At 36.9% G+C, this 23,931-nt stretch overlaps 3 protein-coding genes across 4 annotated transcripts in view; all 3 read left to right on the forward strand.

Annotated features, from left to right (window-relative positions):
- The window catches only part of LOC126759385 (uncharacterized), a 31,553-nt gene extending 28,376 nt beyond the window's left edge, over positions 1-3,177 (forward strand). Inside the window, exons 8-10 of the mRNA XM_050474178.1 lie at positions 1,398-1,491; positions 1,565-1,817; positions 2,737-3,177. Of these exons, the coding sequence (XP_050330135.1) occupies positions 1,398-1,491; positions 1,565-1,817; positions 2,737-2,917 (528 nt within the window). The 3' untranslated portion in view covers positions 2,918-3,177. The remainder of the gene's footprint in view (positions 1-1,397; positions 1,492-1,564; positions 1,818-2,736) is intronic.
- Positions 3,178-5,566: 2,389 nt separating this feature from the next.
- On the forward strand, positions 5,567-7,248 carry LOC126758770 (piggyBac transposable element-derived protein 3-like). The gene is made up of 2 exons (XM_050473153.1): positions 5,567-5,997; positions 6,061-7,248. The coding sequence occupies exon 2, from the start codon at positions 6,123-6,125 to the stop codon at positions 7,182-7,184; it is 1,062 nt and encodes a 353-aa protein (XP_050329110.1). The 5' UTR covers positions 5,567-5,997; positions 6,061-6,122; the 3' UTR covers positions 7,185-7,248.
- A 10,255-nt stretch (positions 7,249-17,503) lies between these two features.
- Positions 17,504-23,931, forward strand: part of LOC126753132 (neprilysin-4) — a 29,097-nt gene continuing 22,669 nt past the window's right edge. The window contains exon 1 of one of the 2 annotated variants that reach the window (XM_050464337.1): positions 17,504-18,232. In XM_050464337.1, coding sequence (XP_050320294.1) covers positions 18,154-18,232 — 79 coding nt within the window. In that variant the 5' untranslated portion in view covers positions 17,504-18,153. The remainder of the gene's footprint in view (positions 18,233-23,931) is intronic. The other variant, XM_050464345.1, reaches the window with a different exon arrangement.

Raw genomic sequence — 23,931 nt, forward strand, 5'->3', positions numbered from 1 at the left:
GATACGGTCCAATCAGTTTGTTGGTGGTGGGCTTTAATCTTTCACACAATACGCGCGTTAAAACCTTATACGCGATGTTGGGGTTGCCCTTTTTGTAGATTGAACAGAGCACACTTAAATTGCAATCGTCGGGGTATGTTCCTTATCAGTTCTTTAACGCCATATCCATCGGCGCCCGCCGCTTTGTTGTCTTTCAGACGAGTGATTACTATTCGAACATCTTAATGGTCGGAAAATCGAACATCCGCTCTATCGTTATCGATTTCACTGCCATTCAGCTGGCTAGAGAAGTTGTCCTTCCATAATTTTAGTATGCTCTGGGCATCAGTCAGTAGATCACCAAGTCAAGCTCTTCTTACTAACGCGTTTTGGCCTCTCTCTTTTTTTGTCTGCAAATGCGTCTCGCTTCCCTCTTCAACTCTCGATATCTGTCCCATCCCGCACGTATTATGGTGGATTGTAGCGTTGCGACGTAGACAGTCTGTTTTCTCTCCTGTGCGGCACGGCACTCCTCGTCGTACCAGCTGATTTTGTCTTTTCCGAAAACCAATGGTTTTGTTTGCAGCTATACGTAAGGAGCTGGAAACTCCGTCACACAATCCCGTTATACCGAGTTGCTGATGAGTGCTCTCAAAGAGCAGTCGAGTAGAAAATCGTTCGGCTGTCTGTTGTGTTTGCAGCTTATCGAATCGAACGTTCCTTGTATTTGTTGACGTGCGCTTTTGGTTGTACAAAGGCGTTTGCGTATCTTGGCTTGTGGAGTCAGTGCTAGGAGATTGGACCATACGCATGTCTAAAGCACTAGAGACATGTCTACCGTCTATCCCAACATGATCGATCTGGTTGGTGGCTTATCGATCCGGAAACAGCCAGGTAGTTTAGTAACCATATTTTGGGCCCCAGAAAAGTGAATCAGCGCTCCTTTATATGTAAATGTCAAAAGGAACTGCTCACCTCTGACCTTGCCCCGTCCATCCCATTTCTTGGGCGGCTTTGATCTCAGGTTTTGCTCAAATGAGTACACCAACAAGCTGGGCAGCGGCAACTTGTAACTGCTCGTCTGTAAATTTTCTAAAAACTTATATAGGTACATTCGTAGAAAAAATTAGTAGAAGCTGAACGTTTACTCTGTGAATAGTCGACAAAGGACGGTTATCGAATAGTCGACGACCTACGATATCCGGATACTGCAAACCGAATATTATTAATCCAATAATTCTTTAATAGAGCTCTTATATAAATGCAATTTTATATATGTTAGATACATTTTATTTTAATTATTACTTGGCCATTATATTGAAAACACATTTTATTTGTTAAGAGTAAACTTTAATAAGGGGAAATGAAATACGCACCACAAAAACAATAAAATATAACCGGTAAATGCTTGCTTTCAGGTGAAACTCTTAGGGACAGTTGCGATTCCACCAAACAACAACAGCAATGAATCGAACAATAATACCGAAGTGGAAGTAGCCAACAAAACCGATAGTAATTTATAAAAATATAATTCTTTCGTAATTTTAACACACTAATTACAATAAATATGTATTCAAACTTTTAGGTGGCACTATCAATAGTTTAGAACAAACTAAATTGGATAACATCAGTTCGGAAAAATTGGCGCAGTTCAAATTCAAAGAAGACTATATAGAGCAAGAGAGTTCGGCGCATTTTACTGATGCGGATGAAATAGAGATGTGTCGTTCTGTAAGGAAGTTAATATATCCGCATAGGGCAATGTCCAAGGATTCAGAGTGGCTAACGATCTTACAAACTGCGGAAAATAAGCAAGGAATTTATGTGGAGCAGTGTGTGTAAGTCAAGATTTAGACTAAACTTTGAAGGAACTCGTGCGGCAAAATTTGTTTGACTAAAATGGTAAAATGGTAGCATTTACTTATATGTATAACACAGCCCTACAAAAAAATGTTCATGATTTCAGGTGTGGAGATTTCGAATTTATTTATGAAGGTATTAAGTGTGCTAAGCTTTTTATGGTTATAACATATCTGGACCAATTATCAGCTTGTTAGTGAACACAGTTATTTTTCCAGTCATGATTAGGGTTCAGAGCACCGTTTACGCGTATGCAAACATCAGGTGATCTCCGCTGTGAGGCTCTTTACCGTAAATTTGCGAAAATTAGCTTGGTTCTTTATTAAAATCAAATATGGAGATACTTATACTAATACTCTATATTCTCATTATTCAATGAAGAAGTTCCTTTGCTTTCGAAAACTATTGGTCTGCCTAGGCTTTCGAAATTTAATAGAAATAAAATTGTCAGAAGAACTGAACTTGAAGACTGGCGAATAGAACAAATATAAACCAAGGAAACTGTCAGAACCAAAAAGAGTTGCAGCTTAAAGACCCTCTACCTCTTGAGTGTGGTGTAGAAATTTTCTTACTAGGTTTGATAATAATATCATCTGAACTCCTTGACAAAACATTAAAGGAAAAGAGGGTTTAGGGTGAGTAGAATTGAACATCGGCCTAACTAGTTACATTCCAATACAAAACGGAAGCAGCAATAAAGTCTCTCCACCTTCGATTGGTTTTGATTACGTACAAAAAGTAACTGGTATTGAAAATAATGTTTCCCAATTACGTTTACCGCTAAATTTTAAGAGTTTTAAAATTCATAGAAACTTAAAGCTAAGCTATTAATTAGCAATAAAGTCATAATACCCGAAGCTATTATTATATTTGTTAAAATTCAAATTTATTTTGCAGTGAAGACGGTGAAAAATGCAAATTTGATGAAGCTTTCCCAGTGGGCTATAGCACAAGTTGCGTCCAGCGCTTCACCTATCGGCCGATGGTAGCACTCGTGAATGGCGAATTGAAGGAGGAACACATAAAATTACCACATTCATGCAAATGCGTATTAAAATTGAGTTTGGGAAAGCAATGAAGTCTATATTGAAAATGATATACACTTCTGTGGACTTTGGAATTGACAACGGTTTATGATTTTGATTAACTTTCTATACATACATATATAATCGAAAAAAACTAATTTTGTGTAAATATCGTATACTCATTTTATAAGTACATATATCATTGTGGGGTAGTTTTAGTTTTCTGGTACAAACAAAAGCAAATACGAATCAATTATAAAGTTGTAATATTTATATATATTTTTATAATATATCACGTCAGCTGTAAAACGAATTTAGTTTAAATCTATTTACAGAACATGTAAGAAGGGGTAAGCATGGGTGCAAACGAAAATTTTCACGTTTATGGTAAAAATTCATTATACTATAAAATTACGAAATTGTAAATGGATTACAACAAAATTTGATATTTTATTAAGTTATAGTTTCATTGCTATATAGTATTTTACTTGGTGTCAGCTCAAATTATATTAGTATAACTTTCAAATGAAATACTGTTATGACCAAAAAGTAGTAAGACTCTGTTCATAATTTTAAAATTCTTAATTTATACTTCAAAATCTCTGTCGTCTCCTCAAAGTAATCCCCTTTGGCCACAATAAAACTGTGCCAAACTTTTTCCAATCCTCGAAATAGTTGTTAAAGTCAATTTCCGGAATAACGTCTGATTGTGTTTAACGTGGGATCCTGCTGTCGACAGCTTAACTCCACGGTGCTCAAAAGCACAACGGATCACAAAACAATGCGTCGATCAGCGCCCTGAAAAGTGGGTAAACATTTTCAGTACCAATTGGCAGTGTGGCATGGACATACTAACCACCTTGGTAGGGCTCAAGGCCCATCTAAAACCTCTGCCGTACTTTGGGTCCGGCACACGGTTGCAATGCAACTCCACATTCGACTGACAAAGTGAGTTCTTCCCGCGATTTGGGTTTTAACCACAGCCACCACGAATCTCCACAAAGGGCCAAACCCAATGAGCAGACTGGAGCGAACTCCAGGGCTACTGCTCCCCGTGGTACCAGGTTAAAGTCTTTGGTATGACCTTGTAGCCGAAGCTACGACCAGTTGAGCTTCCATACTGCTCTGGACTGGTGGCCAGGATCTTAGTCGCCTCTTACGACAGGCATGCCTTACCGCGGGTATATTCGGCTTCCCCCCCGAATTCTGAGGGGGTCCCCCGTACCCGCAGGGAAAATTTCCGGAATAGTCTTCAATGCGCATAGCGATACACGTTTAATGTCTTCAATTGATTCAAACCGGTTTCTCCGGAGCAGACATTTTAGTTTCCTCAGCCAGAAGTTACACGAAGATAAATCAGGCGAATATGTCTCGATATTGGTGGAAAATTTTGAGGAAAAACTTACGAAGAATCATTGCAGTATGTAACGGTGCATTATCGTGGTGCAAAAACCCATAGTTGTGGGTCACATTCAAATAGTACTCCTTGTTGACAGTTTGGCCAGTTGGAAGGAACCCGTAGTACACTTCGAAAATCAAAGAAAATTGTCAATATAATCTGGGTTTTTTGATTTTTTCGAGTTCGGCTCATTTTTGCCACAATATTCGGCCGATTGAATATTCATTGCCAGTTATAATAGGTTCCAAGATATCCCGGTTGCCGAAAAGCATTATGTCACAGACGTTTGCGATGATCTGTTTTCGAAAAATTTTAGAGATTTTGGAATCAATCGTGCTTTCAGTTTACTTAAGCCGAAGTGATTTTGCAAAAAGGTTTTCACGGATCCTTCCGATATTCCAACGATGTCAGTAAGATCTCTGACTGTTAATCGTTGATTTTCAAGCACCAGATCTCTTTTTTTATTGAAGTGTTGATTATCAGTTGATGTTGATGGCGTCAAGTCTATTTAACCCAGGAGAGACTGACGTTACCGTGTGGTAACACAGAACTTGAATTTGAAAAAAACGTCTGTTTGTGGCGTTCAAGTTTTCCCACTAGAAACCAAAGCTTTTATTAGAAGCTTAAAGCTCCAAATTTGAAATTCGCAACGATTGCTGTTCAGTTGTTAAACGCAATTTTTTGTGAGAGGCCGTTCAGAAGTGCATTTTTATTTACGTAGCAAAAAGTTACAAAATGGCATCTGGGAGAAAGTAAGTTTCATTGCTATGTATTTATTTTTAAATATATTCCATAAATAATCACAAAAATCTGAAGTCAAATTACCACATTTCACTCTCAGTAATTAGTTTTAAAGATTTATGCACTTTTTGTCTTATTTTTTGATGATTTAATAAATGTGTTACCATATGGTCACGTCAGGACCTACAGGGTACAGGTTTGCAAATGAGTTTCAAATCAAGTGTTCCACTGATTCGATATTAATTTTGAGAAAAATTTGGATAATTCGCCATTTTGTTGTAGAAGATTCACGCTAAAAGATATTGCAGACTATTTGGATGAGTTAGACGACGATGACACATCATTTGGCCGACAAATAGACTGAATTTATATTGAGCCACCTAATGAAGATGGGGAACTAAGTGGCGAAGACGATGCTAACGAAGATGACGGTGGAATTATTGACAATGTGTGTTGAAATCAATTGAACGAAGGGTGTGATCTTGTGCTTAAAAATGGTGCGCATGTAGATTCTGCTTCAATGGTGGACTCATGTGACGTTGAGGGAAATATTGAAGCAGCTCTAGCGGATCTATTAGGTGATGGATCTCATAATGTAGAACAGCAGTTTTACGAGTATGTGAAATCAACCTGCCCACAGTCCATAAGCGCACAGACCACCTAGGAAAGTACAGAAGGAAAACAATGACAGCTATCAGATGAAAATATTCCCATAGCGCCTGTATAGATATAGGTTAAGAAGAGTAGAAGGAGTAGTAGAAGAAGAAAAAACCCGTTAGCAAATAAGGACACTGTGTTTACTTTGTCGAAGGATTGTAGAAATGATCCAATGCCTTTATTTCCCGAAGCAAACTACAATGTTTGTCGTGGCTTGCAGCTTCGCGAGTTGTTTGAATTTTTTTTGATGACGCTTATTAGAGCATATCGTGCAATGTTCATCATTGCATGCCACAAAGAAATTTGAAAAACCTGTGTTGAATATCAATATTCGTGGTGAGTTAGTAACTTTATACACTTTTTCCTCTTGACTTTTAATACATATTTACATTTTTACAGAATTGCGCACATTCATTGGTATACTTTTAATAACCGGCTACAACACCGCTGCTAATGTGAATATGTATTGGAACAGCTCAGAGGACTTACGCAACGAACTAATTGTACAAGCCATGCGTCGAGACCATTTTAAAGAAGTTTGTAGGTGCTTACATTTTGAACCTAACCTGGTTGCGCCTAATGATAATGAAAAATTTTGGAAGTTGAGACCTATGACAGACCATTTAAAGGCCAATATGTTGAAGCACTTCCATCCATGCCAACAACTGTCTTTCGATGAGAGTATGATTGCGTACTACGGTCGATACGGATGCAAGCAGTTTCTAAAAGGCAAACCTATCCGTTTCGGCTACAAAGTTTGGTCTTTATGCACTCCGTCCGGATACCTAGTCAATTTCGACATATACCAAGGAAGAAATCCACGTTCAAACACGGAATACGAACAGTGCTTTGGAAAGTGTGCAGCACCTCTCATAAACATGATAAATGATTTTGACGAAAACACAAGGAGTTTACCATTTTCTTTCTATTTCGACAACCTTTTTACAAGTTTTCCATTACTGACTTATCTGAAGACGATGGGGTACACTGGAACAGGAACGGTAAGAGAAAATCGTATTCCTTCCAGCTGCCCTTTGAAAACAAAAGTGGCAATGAAAAAGTTTAATAGAGGTTCATTCGAAACTGCTACAATAGAAAATATTGGAATAAAGCTGACTAAGTGGGTTGATAACTCAGTTGTGTGTGCCGCTTCAACTTGTTACGGTAGCTCGCCAATTTCATCAGCTTCGCGATACTGCAAAAAAGCTGGGAAAAAGATCGCCATTCCACGTCCATGCGTGATAACGGAGTATAATAAATACATGTGCGGTGTTGATAGGCTCGATCAAAACGTAAATATTTACCGAATAGCATACCGGGGAAAGATGTGGTGGTCTTCAATATTTACTTGGCTTATTGACGTTGCAGTATCCAATGCTTGGCACCTTCAACAGAGTTCGAAGAAGCTTTCGCAATTAGAGTTTAGACGTGAAATCGCAGTATTTTATTGCAAACATTACGGCGAACCGCCGGTTCAACCTCGCCCGAAACGACCCCGGCTGCACGATGGCGTACATATATAGAAACATCCGCTTTGATCACACTGATCATTTTATTGAACCAATCATAAATAGACGTCGCTGCTTAGGTGAAACTTGTAAAAGTGTTGCGACAACGAAAACCAAAAACAAATATGTTTTTTTAACTATTTCAATAAAGTTCATTATTTTATTCACATTACTTGGCTTAATTAACTTATTTTCTTATAGCACATTACAATTTTAAGGTAAATGTAAACCTGTACCCTGTAGGTCCTAGCGTTACCATATGGTCACAGGTCATTGTACCGTTATCTGATAAAGTATGACCACAAAAATTAATTTTTTTAATACATTCTAACAACATTAACAAGCCCTCAAAATTTCATCTTCCTACTAAAAAAAATAGTTATCGTCCCTGCTGGGTTAAATAATTTGTATGTACATACACATAATTTGTGACATGAAAATTCTTAGGTGTTTTAATGCAGATTGATACCCTGAAGTCAAATCTGAAAACAGAATGTTTCTATCACTCACAAATATTCTGTAACCTGCGGCTTTAGATTTTATAATACAAACATCAAATTTCATCATATTGCATTATCTCATATTTTCATACGATCAGGGATTTATCGCGTTTAGACCGGTTCTGCCTGCTTGTGTGAAGTAAACAGTGTATTTTACGATCATTTTATTTTACAAAATTTACCAGTAGACTAACGGTGCCCTAATCGGTTGCGTGTTCTATGTTCGGATAGCAAAATGTTTTTGAATTCTCATTCTTCTACGTTGTTGAAATTACTGTGTTTAAGATTTTTAGGTTCAATGCCTAGGTAGTGCGTAAATAGTGCCAACAGCTTCTGTTATATGTGCGGAGAACTAGCTTTTAAATCGCAAAAACGTAAATTTACTCCGCTTGTGCTAAAAGCTTACGAACTGTATTTTGGTGTTAAAGTTGGGGACCAAGACAAAGCATGGGCCCCTCATATCTGTTGTAAAACTTGTGTAACATTGTTAACAGCTTGGTTAAAAGATTCAAATCGTAAAATAGCCTTTGCAGTGCCAATGGTTTAGAGAGAACCTAAAGACCATGTTACAGACTGTTATTTTTGCATCACGAATATTAAAGGTATTGGATTGAAGTCTAAACATACAGTTAAGTACTGTAATTTACCGTCCAAAAGCACCAGAATCTTGGAGTCTCGATGAAGAACTAGAATCGACTAGCTCTTCAAGTGATATTATAAAAACCGCAAAGGAAAAGACAACCGATTTTTTATTTCATTTACCAGGATGTTCTACAGTGCCGCATCTAATTTCACAGGTTGAGCTTAATGGCTTAGTTTGAGATCTAAGCCTTTCAAAATTGCAGTCTGAGCCTTTAGCATCCAGACTAAAAGGTTGGAACCTTCTCCAAAGTGATGTAAATTTTACTTTTAACAGAAAAAGGTAGAAATACCTCACAAATTTCTTTTTTCAAGAAGGGGATCTAGTATACTGTTCAGAAGTTAACTTTTAGTTCAACGGACTAGGACAGAAACATGTTCCACGTGATTGGCATCTATTCATAACGGTAACAAATATCCATCTGTGCCCTTAGCTCATGCGGTTCATATGAAGGAATCTTATAAGAATATGAGAGTTCTTTTAGAGCACATCCGTTATCATGAGTACTATGGTTGGGCAATATGTGGAGATCTAAAAGTAATAGGCCTTCTTCTTGGAACACAACTTAGATATACGAAATAATGTTGCTTTCTTTGCGAATGGGACATCCATGAAAGAGACTGTCATTATGTACAGAAGCAGTGACCAGTACATCAGGCTCTCTCTTCGGGACCAAAAAGTATTACTACCCCCTTTGCATATTAAATTGGGTTTAATGAAGAATTTTGTTAAGGCAATGGACAGAAATGGAAGAGGGTTCTTGTATGTGAAACAAAAATTTCCAGGAGTCAGTGAAGCAAAAATTAAGGAGGGCATATTTGTGGGTTCGCAAATAAGATCACTAATGAAAGATAAAACATTTGAGGAAATCTTCAATGATACTGAAATTCGAGCCTGGAGTTTTTTTTTTCTTGGAAATGTGAATGCTACAATTACAAAGATATTGTGACTGAATTACTTACTGCCTGTAAAAAAATGGGGTGCAACATGTCCCTTAAAATTCACGTTCTGGACTCCCATCTGGATTTTTTCCGTAAGTGACGAACATGGAGAACGGTTCCACCAAGACATTTCTGCTATGAAGAAACGACACCAAGGCAAGTGGAGTGCCAGTTTGCTTGCCGATTACTGCTGTACATTGTTAAGGGATACTCCAAAAACAAAATAACGCCGAAAAACATTGACAGTAACATTTAAAGAGTACCTTCGTTAATAAAATAATATAAAATAATACATCTATCGCTGTTTTTTTTTCTAACAAAAATCCTCATAGCAAAAAAATATATGTAGGTGACAGAAGAAATCTGCAGCTACAAGCTGCATGCCAAAGTATACACTTTACTACTTAAAAAAAAAAAAAACAGAACAAATGGTTTTTTCGGCAAAATCAATTTATTTTATTGAAAATAGTCTCCTTCTGCTTCAATACAGCTTTTTGCATGCTCCAAAAGCATGTCGAACGAGGGTTTTAGCTCGTTGGCCGGTATCGTCGCCAGTATGCCGGTGCAAGCCATTTGAATGGCCTCTACGTCTGCATAACGCTTTTCTTTCATGGGCAAATGCATTTTTCCGAAAGGAAGAAGTCGCACGGTGCCATATCAGTTGAAAACGGGGAGTGATTAATGGTTAAAATGGGATTTTTCGTCAAATAATCGCTCGATGAGACAGCATATTATCGTGCAACAAACGCCAACTTTCATCTTCAAAACTCCAAGGTAGAATACCGCATTAACTTGGAATCATAAAAACAAATCAGCATTGTCTTCACTTTTGATTTCACGTCCGGTGCCTTCCATTCAGCACTCTGGCGTATCGTTTCGGGATCATATTGGAAACACCACGTTTCGTCACCAGTCAAAATATTGTAAAGGAAGTTTTTGTCCTTTTTGACCTCTTTAATGATGACGAAGCTCATATCAGTTGCTGAAATGTCATGAAATTCTCACTGGACAATTGGTAAAGATCGCAGATTCTAACGCACCGTCGACATATAGATGGCGCCACCAGGCGGCGCTAGATTCAAAAGTTCTGTTTACTTTGGAAGATATCTTGTATTTTATGCCCATAGTAGGGTATCTTTCTCGATTAGTTTTAGGTGATACAAACAACCGTTATTTGAACGAGACTATTATACACTGTAGCAAGAAAAATTTATGTCGTAATTAAAATCTTGGATCCGTTAGTTTGAAAAATTGTTGGCGTCCAGTGTTTGCAAAGAATTTCGCGAATAAGGTCACCTTGATTGTTTGTTTTGTTCAATGTATTGAAGAACAGTTAAGCAAAGATCGTTTAATAAGTCTATATGTTAATTGCACCCGAAATTCTTCACTTTCGAAAGCACGCGTGGTTTTCGAATTCATACATAAATAGTTCAGAATTGACTGATTGTTGTAACAATTAATATTTTTTCGAACTAATAAGAACAATTTTGGTGACTATTGATAAATATCAAGAGAGTAGGTCGATTTGTATTAGTGTTGTCGTTAACTTTTCATTGAAATCGTTGGAGGAAACAATTCAATAGCATTATTCCAACATAAATTTTACTTATCACTAATTCTGTAGAACTAATTGACTGTAATTATGACCGAAAGGGCTTTTGAAATTATAATAACGACAGAACATCCTTAAGGGAACTCATCCCAAAATAGACTGTCTCAAACATAAAATTTCTCAAATTACTGTCATATGTAACACTAGCGTCGTATAATCAAAGTTCAATAGCCCTTTTACAATTGTCAAACATTTATGCAGGCAAGTGTCCTTGCACACTCAAACCCATACGTCGTAGGTCAAGTCTCATTAAATTAAAATAAGTAAGGTAGTGTTAAATTCGAATGAACAAAATAGTTTGGAAATTCCCTATGCATTGATACACTACATGCATGTAGTTATCTTACTAAAAACTCTTATCGGTTTCCGGTCTATAAAGCAAGATTTCTTCCCTTGAATTAAAAAGTAAAAAAACTGAGCCTAATTTGACAACCACAGTCAAGCGTAAGAAGTGGGTAGTTTAAGATGTTTGGAGTGTGTTCGAGGAGTCTTAAGTTTAGGGAACAGAAAAACAACGAAATTTTGCGAAAAATGTATTTAACGAAGCTTTATATGACCAAAGTATTTTATTTGTTTTTATTTTATCTTCAAAGCATTTAATTAAAATTTAGAGTTAGTTTAAACTTTGTAAATTAATATGTCTATACCTCTTCTCACAGTGGCTTATGTAAATGTATGTAGTGTATGCTAGGCCAAGGCATGACAAAAATACACTTCTTTGAAAATATCCTTGAGTTAACTTATTTATTCGACTTATTTTTCACTTGCCTGTTCGTGCGGATGTCTGCATATTTCTATAGATCCACACCGGAATTTCCTATATGATCAATTAGATTATGACAATTGCCGTTGTCCTTTAAGAAATGTTGATTTTATAGTTCATTGCCACTCACTAATTTTCTCAGCTCATTAATAAATAATAATTTCCTATGTGAAGTAATTCTTAAAATAACGGCACATGTGAGTTGAACTCTCACATGCTTTATATTCGCTTCTACGAGGTTTTCATTATTTTTATTACTTCCCACTTTGTCAATCGATTTGAGTGCTCTTCTAAGTTCAAGGAATTTTTAAGGGTGGCAAGTAAATCAATAAAGAAAATAGATATACGGCAAAATAAATTTGATAATTTTTTCCCATTTACATACGCAAGTAAATAAGAATACAAACCCGTATGCTTATCTCCTCCTAGGCATGTGTGACTTTTTCAATCAACACACAACTAGTTGAATTACGCTAAAATGTTTCGTACAGTAACGGGTAGAGCTGCAAAAATATCGATAGTCGGATCATTCAATAGTTTCGAGAGTTAAAAAAATGCTATCGAGTTATAAAAAGGTAAATTTTTTATACATTTACTTATGTAATAGCAAATCAAGAAATACTTAAAACATATTTCGGCTGAGTACTTTATACCTCAATAATCCTCTTGTATTTGTTTAAAATAGTAATTTGTTGACGTTCTAAGTCTTCATTTATATGCACTGTAGGCAGACTAATGGCTCTGAGTGTACGAAAGAGTGAGTATACATTGCAACAAAAAAAAAATAACTGGAAATTGTAACCAAAACTAAAAATATTTAATAATCCATCAATATTGATTTTCTTGGCTTCAAAGTAAGTGTTCTCACCAGATGTATGTAATACACTTATGCCAACGATTTTTCTAAACCCCGACCCATTTTTATAACCACTTTTTGGGATGGCTTTCAGCTTCTTCAACGAATGTTGTTGTAACTTTTCGATCGACTGAAAAGGGTTTCATTCCGATGATTGTTGACTTGCTTGCATGTCAAACTCATAAACCCATGTCTCATAGGCAGCTATAACGCTCGCCATGAACGTGGGATCAGAATTCGCACGAACAAGCATGTAAAAAAAATTAAGCTTTATCGGGACGAGTCGAGAAGGACGCGTTTCATACCCCAAATATCCACCAAAATCATTCGAACGGAATCGCGAGAGATGTCGAGCTCTTTTGTTACCTCTCTAATACTTGCCTTACGATTTTCAAGTACCATATTCTTCACCTTTTTAATATTTTCAACACCTGAAGAGGTCGAATGTCGTCCAGAAAGCCTTTGAAGGATTTGTTCCACTCGTAGGTTTGTGAGGCTGGTGATTTTGAAGCTACTATCCCTAAAAGTCATCTATTTGTTGAATCTCAGTTTAACTACCCAACAGCGCTATCAGAGATTTCTGTAAGAGAAATGGCAATTTTAACTGAAACTCTTTTGTAAGTGATATAATTTATCCGTTTCGTACGCATTGGCCTTATGAGTTACATGAGTTACTTTCCGCGTTAATTCTTTCAATGTATTGGAGTTTCCGTAGCAGTGAATTGCTGGGATGTTATCCAAAATTAGACTTCACATTTGGTATTGTCAGGCTATATTATTATGTGGCTTTATTAAGTGAAGTTTTGCAACTTTATTAAAATTGTTAGAAAGTCTAGTTAAGTCAAAAACTATCGATAGTCAAAACAAAGTCTCGATAACGAGATAAAAATAAAACTATCTATACCATCGATAGTTTCATCGATTATTTTGCAGCTCTGATAACGGATGTTTTTTAGACGTGTGATTTTTAACAAGACAGAACTTTTTTCGGATATGTTTGTTTTTGATACTTTCTGTATTTATACTCAGTTTGGTTTGCCATTTCATAATGAACAGACTTACTCCGAAACAAGGTTTGCAAAACGTGCAAATTTATTACTGAAATAATGGTTCGGTTCGTGAATCCAATATTCGACCGACATAATTACCCAGCAAAGACGGATAATTGAGCAACCTGGTTAGTTTCGCACCACGTTAATTTTAGTAATTTTTCTTTGCGGGTATACAAAGTGCTATTCGAATAAGAATTGAAGACGGACGACCTTCAGCCACATCGCACCTTTTGTAAATGTAGCCAAACGATTTTAAGCACAAAATTTTGTTAAGCGATTAAACTCACTTTTGATTTAATGGCCTTTGTTAATACGACATTACATCCTAACTCTAAAAACCTCATGTGTTTTTCCTAGTCAGCCGCTGCGGTCAATTCTTCCCGAAATCGTTTTAAAAACATAATGGCAAGCAATTATCTGTATCATAAAGCCAAATTTTCGACATTTTTGAATTCTAAAAAACACTTGTATAAACAAGTAAGAAAGAGCTAAGTTCGGGTATAACCGAACATTTCATACTCTTGCAACTGACAAGGATTAAAACCAGGGAAGTACCTTCATGTACATAAGGCTTGTTATGTAGTTATATAGGGACTAGGATGAGTTTCCACCCGCTGTAATTCATTGTGAGCCCAAAGATGCCCTTTATAAGAAAAACATGGTATCTCAATTATAGTTAGCTAACTCATATTGGCCAATTTATGCGGTATAAAGTTACCCGGAAGTTCGACAATCTTTTTATCAGATATATCGTGGCTTCGATCAACCTGATTCAATTCATTTATAGCACGCAGACTTACTACTTCTTCTTCTTAATTGGCGTAGACACCGCTTACGCGATTATAGCCGAGTTAACAACAGCGCGCCAGTTGTTCTTCAGACTTACTACTATTATCAGGAAAAGATTCTCTTTGAATTTCCATTATATACAAGTATGTTATATATTGACTGATGTTTTCGGTAAAAAGTCAATAATAATAATACTGGCTCCACATATTCAGTACCTCAGTAATCATTGCTGAGGACGTACACAAAAACCGTGGAGAGCCGATTCGGCGCCGTTCGCAGCAACTCAGACTGACGCATGGAACAAAGAGGCGCATGGAGAGATCTTAAATTTAAAGCGTACAAAATACAGCTTGTGCAAAAACCAAAGCCACTCTACCTTCCCAAGCGACATCGCCTCGATCTACGGGCTCTTGAAAACTTCCAAAAAGCTCCCACGTTTTCAGGCCCGCTATGTAAGCAAGCAAAATTGCCGCATTTGGGACGAAGAGCAACCTGAAGATATTTAAGAGTTTCCATTTTATCCAGAAGAAGCAACGGTTTGGGGTGGTTAGTTGTTTGATGACTAAAATTGAAGTTCGTGACCTCGACGACATTTGGTTTCAACAAGAACACTTCGGTGAGCAAATAATTTCACATTTTGGCGAAGTGGATTGGCCACCAAGATCGTGTGAAATCACACCGTTAGAAATTTGCCTATGGAGATATGTAAAATCTTAAGTCTGTACGGACAATCCCGTTTCGATTCAGGTCTTGGAGCAAAACATCATTCGTTTCATTCGACAGTTACCAGTCGAAATGTTCGAACTACTCATCGACAACATTTGAAAGTCATAATCGTAAAAAAAGGCCAAAGAATGTTCTTTCAAATGATACTAAACATTCCCCCAAAAATTTAGAAACCTCGAAATGGATCACCCTTTATAACCGTATATCTATTTCGATAAGTTTTAGAAACTATTACACTCTGTAGCAATATTCTAGCAATATGTTGCAAGAGTATAAAAACACGCCCTTTACAGTAATATATAGTACATATAATGCTCGATATGTTCCGCCTAGTTTATGAAATAATTTATTTTATAATCGGATTTCACTGTACGCCATGGTCCAGTCCTTAATGTTAATATTAAGGGCTCAAATTTTCAGGGAATTTTTTTAGAGTATTTCCAAAGAAATTTCATGATGGGATTGAAAAAAATTACTAGTTCAATAAAGAACAAAAAAATACCCTAATGCATATATATACCATATATATGTATATTTAGTTATATTTATAGGGCCAAGTATTGGTTGTATGAAACCCTAGTTAGCTGGTACATTCTAAGCAGTGATGATTATCTATGCAACAAGAAATGACGAATCATCAGTATTAAATAAATTATGTCCGAAAATATTAGGGTGTGCGTAAAATAAATTCAAAATATTTTACCATAGAATAGATTTTTATCATTTGCTTAATGTTTGATATAAAACCAGAAAAACAATTTTTCAATCCTTCTTTGAATAGTGAACGCAAGTGTTACGTCTAAGTCACTTTTTGGTTGATACTTATTTTCTTAACCACACAACTATATGCTATATATGTACCTAATACTATAGGTGTGACCTGGTCTACGGAAACGAGGCTTGGGTGTCAAAAATAGTTAATGAGGTAACGAGAAATGACGAAACGATTTGTTTATTTTAACAGCTGTTTCCCAGAAAACTAGTTTTCGCTCGTTAGCTCCCTTTTCGTAGACCAGGTAACATATATAATTACACGAATTATATTCGGAGTTTACACCAAGCAGATACTGGATACGCTGGAGGTTTGACCGAGAGCCTCATCTTTTTGTACGTGTATCTGTACATCTGTACATGCCCCAGATAAAGATTTTCACCTAGGTGATATACTATATATATATATATTTCGGATAGAAACGATACATCCAATAATTTTTATTTTTTAACTTAATTTTACTAATTTTGCCTCGATTCCAGTGAACGTAGCAGATATACTACTCTAAAACGAAAAAAGCGGAATCAGAGACAAATTAAAGGGTTACATGGGCTTACGAGTTTAAAAATCTCGATTTTTTTATTATTTTATTAAACTCTACAACACCTCTAGAATATTATCCTAAATTTTCAAGTTGATCCGAGTAATAGTTTCGGAGATACAGCCTTGAGAACTTGTGCGCTCGAGGCTAGCTAAGCTAAGTGCGCCGTCTTTAAAGGCGTTTTTTTCGAAACTGTGTTTTTGAAGTCGGTTGGTTTTCTCGAGAACTATTCATCTGAACTTCATGAAATTTGACACATATCGTTAAGATACAATTCCTAAAGACTTGAAGGATTTTTTTCGATTACAATTATTCAAAAACAAAAAGCGTCGCGAAATTTTCATTTTTTATAAAAATGTTGCCAAAAGATCAATTTTCAATTTGTTTCCTTTTTCCAAGTTCTAAGTTAAGGTTTTAACTAAACCACGTATTTTTTCCCTTTAGATGATCCTGTAAGGAGTTATCGTGTCAAGGCTGGCGCATCTTTTTTCCGAGAGGTCACCAGAAATATCCTCGCATTTGCCGAGCTTAAATTTTTTTTCCAAAAATTTCAGAATTGCCTTTATTAATAGTATACTTATGTTTGTAACAATAAAAATTTCTAATAAAATATTTCATTTTTTATATGAGAAAAAAATTGTTGAAAAAAAGCAATTTTTCACCCGAGTAAACCCCCGTAGCCCCATAAGCTCCAAATACATTCCAAAAACGTTTCCCAGAAAACAGTTCACTTATCAAACTGTCCTCGTGAATAAAAATATTTTGGCTCATATGCGAGCACATATAGACGTCATATTTGCTTTTTATGTACAATGTGCAAGCGTTTGTTTACATTTGCTTGTAATTATCATGATTACCGGTCACATTTACTTGCCAGCTAGCAGATATGGAATAATGAATGAACTGATTTGCTTTCTTTTTCACCCCACTCAATGCAAAAGACATCTATTGAGGTGGGTGGACTGTATGCGTTCCAGTCCAAATACCTCCTTCTCAGAGTTAGACGCAGGTGTTGAACGTGTGCCGCGACTACCGCACCCAACACAACGTCATTAGCACCACCACGCTCACCGTAGTGACAGTTGTTGTTCATAAATACGCCACGCCGACTGGTGCTTCGCTTAAATTCGCGCCGGCACTCGTAGGGCTCGGCGCGTTGCCAGGACTCTCGGTGAATCTGTTCAATTGCAGACTGTCTAGCCAAACGTATTCAGGTATTTTAGTACGTTGCTGATTGTCAGCAAGCTTGTCTACCAGCTCTGGTGTCTACTGTCTAGCGCTTTCGTTTACTAACGGCACAGTCGAAAGCAGAAGTAAACAAATGACTTTGTGGCCTATATAAATGGGAAAATCAATAAATATAATATTTTAATGTGTCTCTTTAATTACAAATCTTAAACGGTGTTAAGGAATACTATGAAAAAGCGAGAATTAAAGTGTAAAAAAATGCTGACTTTATGATTTCGCCAGCACACGCCGTCTGCCTTGGATCAACAATGAACTGATGTGTTTATTACGTGTTTAGGCTTTTTAGCCTTGTAAAATATTTGGTAGCCCGCGTTGTACTCGATTTTCCGTCTGCTTGCGTCGGTGCTTTCACTTTCGTGCTAAGGTGCGTGCCAATGGCGTATAATCGAATTTAGCGTCGGAATTATTAAGTGTTTCGGCAAGGCCTTAGTATTACATTTGGCCAATGGGCGGTATGTGTTAAATGCAAGAAAAGTAAGTGTGTTATTGTTATTTTCTTGCATCTGTGATACTTTGACTCGGATATGCACCTTGGGCCTACGATATGGACGCGACGTATCAGAATCACCACATTTGGACAACAAACAACGGGTTCGTGCGAAATAATGCGCGGCCAGCAACAGGTAAGCTAATTGATTTAGGCTCGCCAAAACGGCAAAGTATAGAGCTCCTCAAGTCAAGTCAAAATTCATTAAATGTAAAACCCAGCGTTAAAAACGATTTTGTAAACCTTCTTTTCTTCTAAGAAAGCCGTCATTATGTTAGCTCGTAAGAACAGTATAGATCCTCAAAACTTACTAGAAAAAATGCTGCGTTTATTGGTCATACCTTTTCACAATAAAATTTAAACCTTATGTTCGGAATCATATAATTTTATATTATCAAGTAAAAATAAATCCACTACTTTTGCATTAACTTGAAAGATTTATCTAGCATAGTTAGACTGATTCGATTTGGGTTGTTGGACAACATATTGCCATTTTAAAAGTAATTTCATATTGTCACTCTCATAATAACCCTCGTCCCTATTGGCAAAAGTTAGCACACGCGTTCCTTGCTAAAAGGTCCAAACTGTTAAGCATAGAAACCTTCCAACTAAGCTTGGCGGATATTCCGGTCAGTCACTATCGATATGTGAGGCCTGGCTTTGTACGGATAGAACAATATTCCTCCTATTACCCAAATACTGCAGCTTGGGACTCAATGCTTTCTTTAAACTGTCCAATTGTCGTCAGTACAGGTTCCGTATTTGACCGTAGCTCATAGTAGACGCCCACCAAAAACAATAAAATTTTCTGAGCATCGATCCTTGCTTGATCACGATTTGCGTTAGCCATTGGATCACGACTATTTCGCTTGCTGTTGTCAAAAGTGATCCACATTTCGTCAACGCTAAAGCTCTGTTTCGGAAATGGATTGATTTTCTTGCGATTCAGCAACTATTCGATGGGAATTCGGTCAATGAAGTTTGAGTTAACTCGGGTAGCACCCAATCATTGAGCTTCTTTTTGTATCCAGCTATATTTTATTTGTTCCAAACGGTTCTTGTGCAATGGTTGCTTGGAGATAAATCGAAAGAGCGTTTTTAAACTAAGATATAAAACTTAAATATATATATTTATCTTGGAGAAGGCTTTATGGGAGCCGGTGTGAAAACTAGACGTGGCACCATCAACTTTTTGGTGAAATCATATAGTTTGGAACTCTACCGACCGATTTCGTCTAAACTTAGTAAGTGGCATTTTTCTCATATTTCTCTGTCATAGGATGAAAATGGGCGAAATCGGACTATAACCACGCGTACTTCCTATGTCAAAACTTTTTAAATGCCGTTTGATTCTTTCATTTTCCAGCATAAAATTCAAAAAGCATTTAATATAACAGAGTAAAACTTATCACAAATAATGCACTTAGAGTAAGCCAATTAATGAAAAAGAATTGTCCAAATCCAACAAAAAATGGGTACCGAATATGTGGACCCCAGTACCTATAGTTGACTTTTTACCTCAAATATCGGTCAATTTATGGGACATACAACTTAAATAATAATAATAATATCTCTGTTTATCGAAAACAGGTTGTATAGGGTCAATACTTTCCTCAACTCCATTTACCTGTTATACAGGTTTTGGAAATTCCGGGTATCTTTATACCGCATATATCAGCCAATATTGGAGTTAGCACAATAAAAATTACAGAACGTGTTTTACTAATAGCAGTGTACCTTTGTGCATAAAATAGATAAAAATTGAACCAAAAGTGGACCCCATATAACTAATATCAGGATTTTCGAACATCCAGCTGACTTTACTCCATATGATTGGTGATTGTATATGATATACTTTAACAAAACCCAGAGAACATTTTTTTTGGTATGTGGCATGATAACACATAGTTAAAAGATAAAATCGGATCCGGACCTACCCCAACTCCCATATACTACATATAATGATTTTCGTTTTTCAAACATAACGACATATTCGGGGTCAGTGTATGAGTTATAGTATATATAAATTTGCTTAGATTGCGATCCTCTGATTGACGTTTTACACTTTGAGGTAGTTCTTCTCTCGCTTTTATTCTTGATAGTTGCAAGAGTATAAAATATTCGGTTGTACCCGAATTTAGCCCTTTCTTACTTGTTCAGTTTATTTTTTCTCTATTAGCCAGTGGCTTTTTCACCCTTACATAATACAGTTATGCAAAACTTTTAAAAATAAAAAACAATTTATTTAAAATTTCCGCTAAACTTCATTAGAAAACGTGCTAACTGTTGAAAATCTTTTCAATATTTTTCCGAGTTAAATAATTGTAATCACTTCGAAAATGCCAAAAGTAGTATTTATGTATGTCATAACATTGCAAAATGTACAATTCGTGCAAAAATCTTCGCTTGTGGCGCGAATATTTATTTCTTATCAGTCAGATGGTGTTTCGCTACTGCTGCTGCTGCAGAGTAGTAGTGTGTATAATAATTACAGTTTATCTTTCTGATTTTGATTTGAAGTTGACAATATAATATTTATTTGATATTTGTTTTTTTTTATTTGAAAGTATATTACTGCCACAATTATTATTATTATGTTTTTCTCTCATTGCATTGTCATTGATTAATAATTGCTGTTTCCCTGAGTTTGATTCTTGTAATGCAAGAGTATAATGTTCGATTGCACCCGAACTTAGCTTTTCTTTAATTGTTATTAATATTTCCGTCAATTTGCCTGCTGATCGTGTTACACCTTTGACAAATTACAGTAACGGAATCGACGAAACTAAAACAACGCATTAGCACTTTACATTTTTAGCCACCTGGATTACCTTTCCGTCTTTATTTTTTCCTTGCTAATGTCGCATGCTCAAAAAATCCTTAATGGTGGGTCACAAGCCCACGACGCGAGCACCATCGACATCATCCAGTTCTGGCACGGAAACGACATTAATCGTGGCTCTATGTATTGCGTTCCCCATTGACTGTAACATTTTTGTGGGCTTTATTTTTGAAAAAATTGAACCAAGGATTGCTTCTGCCCATAGTTCAGACCAAATAGTGACTTTTTGAGGATTTAACGGTGTCTCAACAATGGTTTGTTAATTATCATAACTCCAAATGTGTCGAATTTGTTTATGAACATACTCATTCAACAACAAATGAGCTTCGCCGTGGGGCTTTGGGCCCATTCCCCAAATTTTCTTCCGTAGTAAGTCTGCTCATTATGAAACGGATTAAACTGAGTCTAAATCAAGCGACAGTTATCAAAAAGGTGAACTCCCCGAAAAAAGCATTGCTTCATTGAAAACCATACATCTAAAGAGAATCATCACTTGTTTGTTATAGATCTTCAAACTTTGGCGGGTATTGTTGCTGGCTGAGGAAATAGTATTCATATAGAGCAATGACATCCTACTGAATCTGCTTCAGAATTTTCAGTAAATACAGTGCTCACCAGAAAAGCAATTTAAAAAGAGAAAACGGATGATGTAATAATAATAATTTTCTAAATAATGTTATGATTTCTATCGATAACGAACACAATGATCAAAATTCCCTGAGTAAATGATATTTCAAACAAGTAAGGAAGAGCTATGTTTGAGTACAATCGAGCATTTTATACTCTTGGAAGTGACAAGAATCAAAGCCAGGGATATACTTTAAGTTGAAAAATGTCAACCAGAGGATCGGAATTAATGAAATGTATATATACATATACGCCATATAACTAATACCCTGACCGACAAATTCGACATAAGAAAAACGAAAATCATTAAAAGTAGTATATGACAGAGGGTTAATATCGACCTATTAACTATTATCGTGCCACATAAAACATCTTCCCTGGGTTGCATAAAAGTACTAGACATAGAATCACCAATAAAAGGGACCAAAGTCAGCCGGATGTTTGAGAATACTGGTAATATTTATGTATGTAGGAGATAAATGCATTATTGGGCGATATCTACAGTATAAAGTCCTCTGGATGTTCGAAAATCGAAATCGGTCGGTCGGGGCCCAAGATATGGGATTTCACCAAAAAGTGGATGGTGTAAAATTTAACGTTGTTTGCGTATTTAGTTACTAATTTATTGCTGTTTTAGAAGTTTTTAACAGTACCGTTATATGGGGAGTAAGCGAGGTTATCTTGCGATTTCATCTATTCCATCACACTGTCGGTAGAAGTTCTTATAAGATTTGTACTCAGCACATTTGGTTGTTGTAGATATAGTTGTTTAGGAGATATGTACATTAAACTTATTAGAGGGCGGGGCCACAACCACTTTTCAAATATTTTTCCCACAGGTGCACCTTGCTAATGCGATACGAATTTGTACTAAAGAACTCTCATACCAAAGTTCATAAAGGTATCTAAATTTTTACTGAAGTTACAGCTTGCACGGACGGAGGGACAGAAATACTGTCAAACAGATTTCAACTTTTCTCGACATCCTGATCATTTATATATATAACCGTATCTTGCTTAGTTTTGGGTAATACGTACAACCGTTAGGTTATAGGAATTAGGAATTCAAAGCCAAAAGCACAAAAAATACACCGACCAACCACCATATTCCCTAGACTTGGGCCGGTGTGTTTTTTTCTTGTTCTCCAAACAGAAATTGCCGTTCCGTGGAATCCGCTTTTAGTCGATCGAAGTTCGCTGAAGGAGCTGAAGGCCATCCCAAAAAGTGCTTATGATAAGTGATTCGAAGGACTAGCAAAATCGTTGGCATAAGTGTGTTATATCTTCTTCTTCTTCTTAATTGGCGTAGACACCGCTTACGCGATTATAGCCGAGTTAACAACAGCGCGCCAGTCGCTTTTTCTTTTTGCTACGTGGCGCCAATTGGATATTCCAAGCGTAGCCAGGTCCTTCTCCACCTGATCCTTCCAACGGAGTGAAGTCTTCCTCTTCCTCTACTTCCCCCGGCGGGTACTGCGTCGAATACTTTTAGAGCTGGAGTGTTTTCATCCATTCGGACAACATGACCTAGCCAGCGTAGGCGCTGTCTTTTAATTCGCTGAACTATGTCAATGTCATCGTACATCTCGTACAGCTCATCGTTCCATCGAATGCGATATTCGCCGTGGCCAACGCGCAAAGGACCATAAATCCTTCGCAGAACTTTTCTCTCGAAAACTCGCAATGTCGACTCATCAGTTGTTGTCATCGTCCAAGCCTCTGCACCATATAGCAGGACGGGAATTATGAGTGACTTATAGAGTTTGGTTTTTGTTCGTCGAGAGAGGACTTTGCTTCTCAATCGCCTACTTAGTCCAAAGTAGCACTTGTTGGCAAGAGTTATCCTGCGTTGGATTTCTAGGCTGACGTTGTTGGTGGTGTTTACGCTGGTTCCAAGATAGACGAAATTATCTACGACTTCAAAGTTATGACTGTCAACAGTGACGTGAGTGCCAAGTTGCGAGTGCGACGACTGTTTGTTTGATGACAGGAGATATTTCGTCTTGCCCTCGTTCACTGCCAGACCCATTTCATTTGCTTCCTTGTCCAGCCTGGAGAAATCAGAACCAACGGCGCGGTTGATGAGGCCAATGATATCAATATCATCGGCATACGCCAGCAGCTGTACACTCTTATAGAAGATGGTACCTTCTCTATTTAGTTCGCAAGCTCGAACTATTTTCTCCAGAAGTAGGTTGAAGAAATCGCCCGATAGGGAATCCCCTTGTCTGAAACCTCGTTTGGTATCGAACGGCTCGGAGAGGTCCTTCCCGATTCTGAAGGAGCTTTTCGTGTTACTCAACGTCAGTTTACACAGCCGTATTAGTTTTGCGGGGATACCAAATTCAGACATCGCGGCATAAAGG

The sequence above is a fragment of the Bactrocera neohumeralis genome, chromosome 2 (genome assembly GCF_024586455.1).
Source record: "Bactrocera neohumeralis isolate Rockhampton chromosome 2, APGP_CSIRO_Bneo_wtdbg2-racon-allhic-juicebox.fasta_v2, whole genome shotgun sequence".
In the NCBI taxonomy this organism is placed as follows: Eukaryota; Metazoa; Arthropoda; class Insecta; order Diptera; family Tephritidae; genus Bactrocera; species Bactrocera neohumeralis.